The sequence below is a fragment of the Pararge aegeria genome, chromosome Z (genome assembly GCF_905163445.1).
Source record: "Pararge aegeria chromosome Z, ilParAegt1.1, whole genome shotgun sequence".
NCBI lineage: Eukaryota > Metazoa > Arthropoda > Insecta > Lepidoptera > Nymphalidae > Pararge > Pararge aegeria.
This window is the reverse complement of record NC_053208.1, coordinates 13,094,972-13,108,411: the sequence shown is the minus strand read 5'-3', so window position 1 is coordinate 13,108,411 and position 13,440 is coordinate 13,094,972. Positions and strand designations below refer to the sequence as shown.

Genomic DNA, 13,440 nt, shown 5'->3' with positions numbered 1-13,440 from the left:
TTTTTCTCGACTATTCCGAAATGAAATTAACAAAATAATTAAAACAGGATTATTTTGTTAATTTACAATGTTTTAACTTTTGCTCAATAATGTATATACTCTTTGTCTCCGTTACTGCAAGCACTACGTTACTCTGGCAGGTAAACTCTGTGGTAGCAAACAGCCGAACGGCGCGGCAACTATCTCCATCGCGCTCTTCGCGTGTCTTCGTACGCGATCGGAGGTCCCGCTTTGTCTCGCTCACACACATTTGCTTATATGGGGCTATTATTTTACTGCTCTCTCTCATAGAAATTTCAATGTATTTAGCAGAGACAATCAAGATTATTTAATAATTTAGTATGGAGATCAGATGCTAGATTGCGAGTTGAAGTTAGTGAAGATGACCAGCGAGCGAATTGAAACAACTTCACGCGTGTTATTATTTGTGTTACAACTAGTTGACACTTGACAGATTCATGATTATTGATTAGTAATTAGTTAGAAGTTTACTATTGTTTTTTTGAGTTGAATAGTGTATTTTACTGGTTTGTTTTCTTATAAATTAAAGTGAATATTGTTAAATATGAGCTCAAATTCTGTGCAAACTGGTTCTGTGGTTTTTTTTTAAATTTCTTAAAAAAAAAATACTGCTCTTTACTTCACCGAAACCTACGCCAGACTTTTGTATTTCTCATACTAAGCCCATAAAAGACTTCCTAATGGATCTGTTGAACTCTGTTTGATGCTCCCATTCTAATAAATTGTTTGTTTGTATTGCATATTTTATTTCTAATGGAAAGAATGGTTGGAACGCTGGTTATGACATAAATTACCAGGCATCATAAAAATTTAAGAGAGCAGAACTCACAGAAACACTTGGAGTTCTATGATTACTTTTTTAATTTTGGCAAACAGCGCATTGAAACTTCTTTATCCAACCAATTATCAATCGAAATTTCCAATCATAATTCGTGTTTTTCAAAGATTTGTTGATATTTGTCATTTAGCAGAACAAAAATGGTGACTTAGAGATCATGACGAGTTAAATTTGTCCTATAGGTAACTGGGCTTGCTCAAATTCAAAACCCTAGGAACGCCACTACTCACAACAGGCTTGCGACAGGCGTGAATTGCGATATTTGCTGTCAAACGTCACATTAATATTAATATATATAAATTGCATACAGACGCTTCCATCATCCTCCTTTGTGTTTTCTTCAAGCTACACATTGGCGAAGTAAACTGTGCCGTGCAGGCCATTAACTCAAAGAAGACGAAGAAATTGCATACAAAAAATACAAAAGTGACGTTTGACAGAAAATATTGCAATAATAACGGCCTTCGCAAACCTGTCGTGTGATACGAAATCGCCCTGCGGGTGGTTACACTGAGTTGTCAAACTAATTTGTCTAACAGGAATAATTTTTGGTCAAACTTCTTGTATAGTGGATGGTTTTTTTATCAACAAACTTCAACTTGTCACATATTTTTACTTCTGTTGACAGCCTGACCAGCCCTAAATATCTCTAATATCTAACTAAATACTTACGAGAATAGAGCAATATAGTAATTTAAAGGAGATATATGTATTTATCGATAAATTATTCACACTGAGATAAAGAAACGTTGCTAGTAATAAAAGGTAGATATTCTTGTTGGCCGAAATTACGAAAAAGGTTTTCCCACAGAGGCGTAGTTATACAAATGACGGCTGCAATCTTGTCCTCACGCTTGTCTAACGAAGTACTCTGCAATAGTAGCAAGTAATGTGCCATACGCGTTTCATACGGCGATTTTCATCACTGGCGAGAATTAAAACGATCCTTATTTGCTGTTTTTCCACAGAATGAAAGTTTCGTTGGCCGCTCTCTAGTTTTGATTGAAACAGGTTATTCACTCGCGATTCGTACCTACATGGGATATTTTTAGTAAAATCTACTATTGCTCTTCCTTTCAATTTTAACTACACATTTTAATATACCAAGACCGAAAATATTAAGAATATATTAATTACGAAAAACGCTATGGTTTTTTTGAACAACAAGGTAAACCCGAGTCGCGAGGTGTAGGCCGTGCGATACGGTCGCGTCTTGTTGCGCCGAGTTAATTAGTTAAGCGATACACGAAACCGGTTTGGTTGCTAGGTCCGTGCGGTTAGCACGAGTGGGAGTTCTAGCGGGCGAATTGTTTGTTGAATTATGCTGATTATCGAAAATGGCTAGTGCGGAGATACATACGGAAGCCGAGGGAGAGACGATGGAGGACTCTGAACGATTTAATGAAGATTTACCGGATATGGACGAGTCTGGCGATCAACACTCAACAACGGTAGTAAGCCAACAAGAATAAAGTTAGTGAATGGTATCTTGCAACAGTCTTCCCCTGATTTATCTCTGGCAACATCAGATATTGCCTTAAACTTTGATTGGCATAGCACTAATGAATTGTTAGGAAGTGATCACGTCGCCATCAAGTTGTCTTTTAACTATAGTACGCAAACGAACAATTTTACTAAAAAAAGGAATTTCAGACGCGCAAACTGGGAAACATATAGAACTGAATTAAAAAAATTACTAGATAATTTAACCCATCCAGAAGAACTGCAATGTGCTTACAATATGTTTGTAGACTGTATCAATAAGGCAGCAGATATTCACATTCCATTTATTAAAATTAATTTAAACCCAAGTTCCAATGTCAGGCCTAAACGATATTGGAACATGATAGTTTCTAAATGTGTAGCATAACAACGTTTAGCCCTGGTCAAGTTTAGGGCTAGCCCACACCAAATAATCTAGACATTTTAAAAAGAAAAGTCTCAGCTGCTCAAAGAGTAATGCGTAATTATGAATCAGAATCATGGCAAGCTTTTTGCAATTAGAGTAGTGGTATCATCAACCAATGAAATGTGGCTACGTATGAAATGGTTAAAAGGACGTTACAGTAAAAAATCTTATATTGAAGGAAATAGTATTGAACTTCTTGTCTTGTCTTGTCCTTCTTACACCAGATTTTGTTGTCAACGATTGCCCAGAGTTTAAGTCATTTAATTTACAGTTAGAAACCCCGATCTCTCCCCGGCAGGAGCTGAAAGTAGCTATAAAGTCTAAGGGTACTGCCCCGGGATTAGACATGATATCATTTTCAATGCTAAGACATTTGCCAGATTGTGGGAAGCATTGGTTGCTTTACCTATTTAATATGTTTCTTAAACACGGATTGGTACCACAACAATGGAAACAAATCAATGTTATCCCAATACTGAAATCTGGTCAACATCAACAGTCACAAGCATCTTTACGACCAATATCTTTAATGTCTTGTGTGTGCAAAGTTTTTCATTCATTATTGAAAGAGAGGAGGCTTTAACGGTATTTTGAAATATATTGTATATTTTCAGCACAAACGACGGGTTTTAGAAAATCCCGCTCTTGTTTAGATCATTTAAGTCATCTAGTAATCGATATTGAAACTAATTTAGAACAAGGGATACCTACAGTTTGTTGTTTTATAGATATTGATAGTGCATACAATAACGTTAACATACATAACCTGCTACTCACATTACATTGTTACGGTATAGGATCAAAATGGTGTTGTTATTTATATCATAGATCTTTAATCATATGTTTGGAAAAGAATAAGTTAAGTAGATTCAGTAGTCGTGGTCTAGTTCAGGGAGACCCACTTTCTCCATTATTGTTCAATATAGCAACAGCAACCATATGTAAAACTATTCAAAATTCAAAATTCATTTATTTCAAGTAGGCCTAATACAAGCACTTTTGAAACGTCAAGTCTGTCCGTGTGTAGTGACTCTACCACCGGTTCGGAAGGCAGATTCTACCGAGAAGAAGCCGGCAAGAAACTCAGCAGTTGCTCTTTTCCAACATCAAAAATTTACATTTTATATTTTAACATTCATTTTTCTATCTTGTGAGAGATGAAAGCGGAGCCGGATGCTTTATTGCTTATTCAAAATGTATCGATATCTCAATATGCTGACGCATCGGTAAAAACTTGACATTGGCAGGAAATAAATTACAAATTGCACTTAATTCTTTTGGACACCTAAACCAAAAGTGCACTATAACATTTGGCTCGCTGTACCTCGTCTATACGAGTAACACCAATAGCCTATACTATTCTGGATCTCCTACTTAGTTTACAAAAACATAAAAAATATATTGTTATACAGTGGATTCCATCACACATTGGTATTGAAGAGCGAGAAAGTTGATGCCTATGCAAAACCAGCTGGCAGTGAGGGAATTGTAATTAATGTTCCACCTTTTTACACAGATTACTTTGATTTAATAAGAAAAAGGTGCAAAGAACTGTGGAAGGAATATTTCGACGAAAGATCGAAGGAAAAAGGTATTTGGTACAGAACGATTCAGCCACAGCACTGCGATTTTCCTTGGATAGAGGGCTGCAAATTGAGTAGGCAAGATATTATCATAACTTTTCGTCTTCGCTCCGCACACCTTCCACTTAACAGATTTGCGTTTATGTTCAAAAAGAGTCATTTTCCCAATTGTCCAGACTGTGGTGTAAGGGAAGATGTGTAAAAAAAGGTAAACCGATATACAGCCACCATCGTTCTCTGCATACAGCCTATGTTAATAATATAAGTTATGAATTGTAAATAATATGATAAAATTAAACGTTCTTTTATCATAATTGTGAATATAATAACATATAATTGTGAATGGAATATTTGTTCATTTAAGGAAATGCCTACTATTTCTAGCCGCATAAAACCCATTTATAGGCCGTCGTACACCACGCTTACCAAGTGCAAATTGGTTGACTTCACACAGCAGCTGATTTGAAATTATTACAGTATTTATTTCGTTTCTAGTATTACTTTCAAATTTGAATGCAATCGTTAAAAAAACCATCACCGTCTTTTTCACTTTGTTTGAGTAGTTTCTCATGTTTTCACCATGCAGAACGCCATTTTACGTACGTGTAGTACTTTTTCTTCAATCAAATGTAGAGTGGGGCGAAATTCATACTGATTCTACCTTTTAATATCCTTTTTGGGAAATTTTTTGTCCGGTCTCGAAGTCTATTTTGCTCTACGTCGCGTCATCTTTTGTGCAATAATAATACACATTGTAACTTCATATTATTATTACCGTAACATAATGACATAATTTTCGTTTTCACTGATTTTTATTAGAGTTAATGTGCAATAATTTAATAAAAAAATATTAATAATGAACATGTTATTTATTAAATTGTCTATAATGAACCTATCATCATTATCTACCCGTCACCAGTCCACCAACGGTCTGCTCTCAGAATCAGATGGGCTGTTACTCCGCCAGGCTGGCCATAACTTTGTTTCCTTTCATCATAAGTAATTATCCTGAGCTGTGTTTATCCTTGCGGGCGAATATAATATAACTAAACGTGACAATTCCATTTATTGTCGTACCTCGCAATTTCGAAACGAGCATATGTACGACCAGGCAAACGAAGAGAAAAAGCAAAGGTTTGTGTTTTATAATTTCCGAGATCTTTTGATGTAAAGTTGAAAACTGGTGTTTAACAAAACTACACTATTTATTTCAATAAACTATTTATAGCTCTTAATATATAAAATAAATATAATCTTAATATAAAAAAAAACAAACAAATATTAAATCAAGAATGTTTGGGACTAACAATTCATATTGTAACATGCAACACTGAGTACTCCAGTTCTGACAATCAGTCCATGCGTCAAGTTAAGATGAACGGACAGCTTAACGTCGAGTTATCCATTGACAGGTCTTGTCTATGGACTATGGAGGGTAGAGGTAAGGAGAGTCATCTTATATGGGAGAAAAGTTGAAAAAGTGTCCAGTTGTATGCGCTAAATAACAGTTCAAAAATCCTCCACAATGGCGCTGGTGGATGCACAGGGTATGGTATGAATGTAGCAATCGTAGATGAATTGAAGTATGCCGAGTTAAAAAATTTAATGTCATTATCGACTAAAGTAGTTAATTATTGAGAATTTCAACAACTTACGTTGTACAAAATATTGTGGTAAATATAACCTTACTTCCTTGTTTATTTTTCAAGCCTACTCTAACAATATTTATATTTGGCGCTTCTTTTAAGAGTTACCTTGATGCAAATGTGGCGCCATCCTATTTTAATACATTTTGACGACACTTTTTCATATACACAGATGATCCTCCTTACCTCTACCCTCCATATTATGGACACTCAACTCTAAAAACGTCTAGTACCTACCGCCACAACTCAGTAGTAAAATAATGAATCAATGCCTCGGCTGATTGATCATCAACCCCTTACCGGCTTACTAGGGAACTACAGAACACAGGTCCCCTCTGGAGTCTCTGGAGAATGAGAAGGGCTTAGGCTGTAGGCTACCACTGTGGCAAAGTGCGGATTGGTAGACTTCACGCGCCCTTGAGAACATTATAGAGGATCGAACTAATACCCTTAGAAAGTGAAGTCGAAGACCCACCCACTAAGCTATCGCTGCTCTGATCTCTATGATATACTAGCTATAATCGAATACTCTGACATAATAATTGTGGCTATTGTGTCTGCAATTATTGAAATAGCAAACTCGGGGTCCAAAATAAGTGTTCGGCAGTATATGTTTTTTTTACTTTACGGCCAAGATCATTTCTGTATTTATTAGGTCAAATGGGTATCCACTATGGCAATAGATTAATGAGGAAGGTTTTTACGATATCATAATTATACGTTTGATACGTATTTTTACGTTACTTTATTTGTCATTAAATATTCATTTCTATACATCGTTAAACCTCAATTCGATGAGATTAATTAGAAAAAAGTATTAAATATATAGAATTGAGGTCATTGCTACTTAAATAAAATAGTTAGGATATAGGTAGCAACATAAATAAAACTCATTTGTGTATTTTTTTACGTTTTTATAACAAGTATTAGTTCCAATAAAATTTTACAAGTCCGTTTTGTACAAGTATGGAGAAATCTCCGTATATTCAAACTTAAAGGCATTTCAGATATTATCGTGGCATATACTGTGGATAGTGCTTTAGAATGTTTAGGGTTTTTTTTCGCTAGCGAACGGGAGTGTCTCCCAAGTCCCAACAAATAAAAAATCTGTCCATCCGTGTATCCAGCATCGACACGCGGCCGATGATTCGAAAGCACTAAATACAAATAAATTCATAAACTAAACCGCTTTACTAGGTAGGTAGTACCTATCTATTTAATAATACTACTCAGTAGCGAATACATTTGTTAGTACGCGTCTTCCTTTTAGTAGATGACTAGTATTTAAACAGCCAAGAAATATATTTGATAAGCTAACATTATTTTGTACGAAATGCCTTAATAAGAATAATATAAGTAAAGTCCTACAAATTTTATGATCATGATAAATATCAGGGGCTAATACCATTGCTGAAATTCCTTATTTAGAAGGTATTTCATTTAAATACCTTCTGTCATTTTACAATATATAAGCCCCTTTATGTTGAAAAAAAATAGAGATAAGCGACCAATTTCAGATCTACAACATTTAGTCAATATATAGATATACCTAAAACTTGATACCGGGATTGAAACAATGTTTTTAAGGAACTATGTAAAGGCCTCCCTTCAATATTTCCACCACACCCTATTTTATTCCTTTTGAGGTTCTTACATATAGGTACATTAATTTATTTAAATGTCTGTAACCTACTACCCCACGTTGGTGTTGATGGTTTTTGGGGACCCAATTTTTAACGCATTAACGGTTTAACCACCAACGAAATCACATTTCCGACTCTTTTTCAAAATTAAATTGGAAACAAAGTACCAGCATATTATCAACAGTTTCACTTAGTTATTTTATTGTTTTTATTTAAATTATCTAAACAAAAATAATCAAAAACTTAGCGATGGGGTGATAGCAGTTTCGAACGGATTATCTATTTTAATAACATTTAGACTATACAATTACCATACCAGTATCTAGTTTTAGGATAGGTATCTAATTTAGGTATTACAAAAATGCTTGTCTGGAGATTCTTATATTTTTCTCTACCAATAGGAAAATATAAAGTCAAGTATTATTCAATCATAATAAATGAAAAACAACCAAAATAAATAAACTAAAATGAAAATTTAAACAGTCATTTAACGAAAGGGATGTGCGTTCAGCTCTATTTATTATATGTTCCTGCTCGTTTCTGTAACGATGTTCTAAGTTAGGTTAGGTGCAAAATATTAGATTGGAAACCATGTCGTTATGTCCAGGGCGTTTATCGAATGTCAACTAACATTGATACGTACGCATCGCGACGGTCGTCTGCGAATGCGTCAAAAATGGTTTTATGTGCTTTTTTAAGCGCATACAACTCATCTACGTCCCTGATGCTTATAACATCGTTAATACTTACATTTTACACAAATACGGCTTACATAATCGTTACCTACATTTGTAAAGTGCTTGCAAATTTAACCATTACCAAACATTTGCCTCACGTACTAGAATATTTAGACAACGCCTAAAAATAAATATGCACGCTGGTAATTACTTTTAATGAAAGGAACAGTATAATAATCGGTTGTTATTCTAAAAGGTAAGCCGGCGACACGCCTTTTTGTAGCGTTTAAAAACTTAATAACAACATAAAAATACTTAATGTGCCAAACAATTAAGATTGACTTAGATAATTACTTAGACATAAAGCTGGATTTACATTGCGAAACTACTTTTGTGTGAGTATGTTGTGCTGAAGTTACTGTCCCGAAAGTAGCATATATATATGTTAAGTGAAAATACCTACTTATTATTGAAGTGAACTGTTCAGTAATCACCGAGGGTATTTTTGTAGTATTTTGGACCTTTTCATTAAAGCCTACCACTTCGACAGCGTGCTGTTTCTTGTGACGCATGTTATATTGGAACTAAGATATTTAGGTGTAAGGCTAAAACAACGTTCTTCTCAAAATGTACACCCTGTTTTACATAACAAGGGTTAATTTTTGAGATGAAATAGTTATTATTTTTATTTTGTTTGAAGTTGTTGAATATCAGGACCTTTACACAATGCTACATCCCTCATAGGTGGATTTTTGCAATATCCTTTCTTAGTGCACCTTCACACAATTAGAGTAGTCGGGTACCCCTGTTTCGAATTCGTGTTCTCTGTCTTTTAAAAGAAATATAAGTCGGGCACGGTACTTTTTGTAGTTACAGATTTTATCAAAAGAAAACGCATGCATACACAGTGTTTTGCGCGATACTTACCGCGTTTAGATTTTAAATATTTGCTCGACACTAGTTTTAAAATAAAACACGAGAATATAAACTAATACACACTGGTTTTTACACAGTGAAACTAAGGTCTCGTATTTAATTTCGCAATGTAATTACGGCTTAGCTTATCAAGCTATTCTATATAAGCAATAGTCACCAGTCCACGTTGATGCTCGTCTAGTCACACATTTATTAGGCCGTGCTACCTCCTCCAATTACGATAGGCTACGGAACCTTTTAGTCTTAATATTGAATTGAGCAGTTAACAGACATACGGAAGGACAGATTAACTACAACCCTGTAGTAACTACTGAAACCCTAATTATTAAATGATGAAACTTTTGTTCATCTTCTAGGGCGTATAAGTTTAAAAGCTTTACATTCTTAAAAGTCATCACAAATTGTATAACTTACCATATATCTATGCTTTCAATTTAAATGATGAATCTTCTTTATTATCACTTATCACTATAAATTAACTATTCTAAGTGTAAAACAAAAAGAGCTAGGTACTATCTTGTAAATTGTAATCATTATTGTTGTGAGTGGTGTTGTCTAAAAAAATATCTTTGCTCTAAATCAGGGTTTCTCAAAGTGGGGTACGTCATCAGTTGGTCATAGCGGGTACGTGACAAGATTTATGTTATGATTAATACGAAGTTAGTAGGTACAGATATAGACTTAATAAATTGCGATCGAAGCTGATCAAAAGTTTTGCTAAAATTGACACAAATTTCGAGCTGAAACAAACCTGCCCATTAATTCGATGGGTGGTCTTGTCTCTTCTTTGTTTTTGTTTGAAAAGACTTTTAAATTAATGAGTGATCAAATTTTTATTAAACTAAAAGCCTCATTTTTTTACAGCTAGATTTTATTTCCATTAAGGGGTAGGTACGCAGTCGTCTTGGGGTACGAGGTGCTATAAGTTTGAGGAACCCTGCTCTAAATAATAAATTAGGTAAGTAAGTACAATATTAATAATCAATTCCCGCAACTGCAATGATAACTGTTGTCCAATGGTAAGATCTATATATGTACGTATAATATTTATTATTATATTATTATTAATTAATTCTAATAATGAATATTTCGGTCATTTTAGATATGACTTGAATTTATCATTATCTATGTAAATATAACAATAATAGTTGTGAGTAAAAGGAGAATAAAAACATTCGTAAAATAATATAATTATGTATAAAAATCAACAATACAATACAGTCACATCATGCATGTACATCGTATTTTGTACATTTCAGTGACAAACATCACTGACTAAGCATAATGTACTCTCGTCGTACCCATTTTAGATTAACTTTATTCTTAAAATTTTATTTCAGAAATGACCATTGACCAGTATTTTTAAATAATTATTAGGTATTTGTTGGTGTCACTACTCCGTTCGGCACGCTTAAGGTAAAGCCACACCACGGCTTCAAACCTGCGTTCTTATTGGCGTTCATGTTTGCGTCCAGCGTGCGACCAGTCATAAGAATCGTGCGATCGATCAAGTTTTCTGATTGGTCACACGCAAGCCTGGGAATCGTTTTTTATTTACCGGTTCTTTTTATAACAGGCTAATTGTCTTAGGGACTGAATAAATTCACAGCGTTCAATTAATCTGCGTAAGCCGAATAAAAAAAAATGTGTGATGCGTCACTTCAAAAATGCCTGTGAACTGAACGAAACCGAAGCATTTGCCAAAATAATATCGGTACCAGGGTCTATGACCGAAACCGGTTGGTAATTTTACCGGTTTCGAAGGCCTGGTCTTCGAAGCTATTACGCTATAGTATTCAAGACACAAACTAAAGGCCGCTGAAGACGCAGGTTGGCCGGGGCGAAGTCGTCTTCTCTTTACTTTGAAAAAGAGCTGGTTATCTACCTCACTCTCGTATATAGCGAATCTTTACATTGTATTGAATTCATATCGTAAGTAGTCACTCGTACCTACCTACTTATCGCTCAACTTAATAGGTATATAGGTATATGAATCTAGAACTTGTTTACCAAAGACTTCCAATAACTGCCCTATTGAAACTCACCTCAAATCTTCAACTTTTTCGATAATTATTATTTTTAGTAAAATTTTTAGGAGACTCCGAATCAAAGCCCGCGGCCTATCGCTGCTGGATTTGCAACGATGTAAAACCGATGACATAAGTAGGATAACATGAAATTATTATTCGCATAGTGACTACTAGGATGGCTCACGGCTGCCGGTTTATGCCGGCACGACGGCGGCTTTACTGCAGTCTCCTTTATGAAGACCTAATTAAAATGGGTACAAGAAAACCGATGGCACTTAATACGGTACCTATGTATGCATTTCATAAATTACGTCATAAAATGACTAAAGAACTATTTTAATTTACGCCGTGACTTACAGACTATTTCGTTTTATTAACCTAATCACATCAATTTAGAACATTTGTTGTGTGGTAGTGATAGAGGCGCGGCCCGCGGCTTGACGCTTGAGTCCATGAAACAAGAAGTTGGCGGCGGCCTTGATGGGCGCGACTAGTGGCGCACGCGCAGCGGGCTCCCATTGTCAGACGGTGCCGCTGACCGGGAAGCGTGGGGGTGGCAGCGGCGGCGGCGGCCGACCCGCGTCGCCGGCAGCCGACGACTGCTCCGACACTGCAGCAGCAAACATCGAGCGTTACGGAAGGAACCGTTTTGCGGAAGGTCATACAATTGACTTTTTTTTCATGATTAAAACTGTTGACCTTAGCTGATTGTTATTGGAAACCATCGATCCGTAAACCGTGATAAACAATGTAGAATATATTAATAAGAGTTGGAATATATTAATATTGTATTTATATAGAACCTACTCAAAAAAAAAGATTGTGTTGTTCAGATTTGTTCGACCGTCGCAGATACATTGTACCCCTTTATCGTAGTTGTACTTTGTATGATGTTCTATTTATCTTGGAAGTTAAGTTTGTGTCCAGCGTGCGACCAATCACGAGAAGACCGCGTTCGCGCAAGAGGGATTGGTCGCAGGTTGGATTCCCTTTGCTTAACTTATAACCCCGAAAGGCGTTGCTTCGCTTGAACCTTGAGGCACCGGCTTGAGGAAACATCAATCGTGACGGGAGGAACATCGACTATAAGGTGCCCTCAAGTAGTGAGCTCGACTTAGACTTTGATGACGTTGCTGTAGGATGCTTGGACTGAGCCCACGAGGCTTGAGGCCACGTGTGATCGATGTAACAAATCAGGGACTCGCTGTATGTCATAATGCATCGCATGTGTGAGGGCAGTGCGATTTGTACTACTGCCAACGTCCTCATTATGAGTGCAGTTTTTTTTTCGCTGTGAGTTTTTAAGCCGACGCTATCTAATGCAGGACCTGTAGGATGTTAGATGCACCCATTTTCAGCGCTTATTATTATGTTTTTTTATATACAAGTAGCTACATAAACTGTAATATATAGATATACGAATTTTCTTGATGGCTTTGGTAAAATGAGGATCATGCGAGATTTTAGATAAAAAGTCAAGCTTTCTTTTCAGATATTAATTAAACTTAAGTATAGGGGTGTAAGTAATACTTGTTTACACACGACGAAGGAGTTTAAGAGCAAAATATAAAAGCAACCTGCGGCGGCCGTGGAAAATGAAAAAATAAATGACCGTGGAGGGAATATTATACTAAATTTGTTGGTCAGTATAGTACAATAGTAAAAAAGTAGTAGATACTTAAGTATTAACGCAGATGTCTTTAGGAAAGTACATTGAGCCTTTCATATAATATTGGTCAAACAAATCTGCTAAAATTAAATTTTACCGGGGTTTCATTCAATATTTCCCAAGATTATCACATGAATTGTTGAATCTTTCTTCTTGGATGAATCTTTTAAAGTAAAAAAACTCATCGAAATATCCGCTTCCGATAAGACGACGATATACCTCCTCAGTTAATAACAATGAAATTATGAATAAAAATCTTTAATGAAATGAAACACACAAATGAAGGTCGAATGGAAAATCGTGAAGTAGGTAACGCAAGTGATCGAAGGTGCTAAATGGTGATATAACACCGCGAATTTCTTTCGTAGCTGTGATAAGTAAGTACCTATTAGTAGGTAGGCACAATGAAAACAGCGTAATATAAGAGGCCAAATGCTTACAGGGTATTTGACTATGAATACAAAACATTCAAATATATAATTCAAAAG

The 13,440-nt window shown here is 35.5% G+C and overlaps 1 protein-coding gene across 2 annotated transcripts in view; it reads right to left on the bottom strand.

The window, feature by feature from the left end:
- Positions 1-11,732: 11,732 nt before the first annotated feature.
- LOC120636425 (glucose transporter type 1) overlaps positions 11,733-13,440 on the bottom strand; it is a 57,362-nt gene continuing 55,654 nt past the window's right edge. For both annotated transcript variants that reach the window (XM_039907900.1, XM_039907901.1), the window contains exon 17: positions 11,733-11,893. In XM_039907900.1, the coding sequence (XP_039763834.1) occupies positions 11,805-11,893 (89 nt within the window). In that variant the 3' untranslated portion in view covers positions 11,733-11,804. The remainder of the gene's footprint in view (positions 11,894-13,440) is intronic.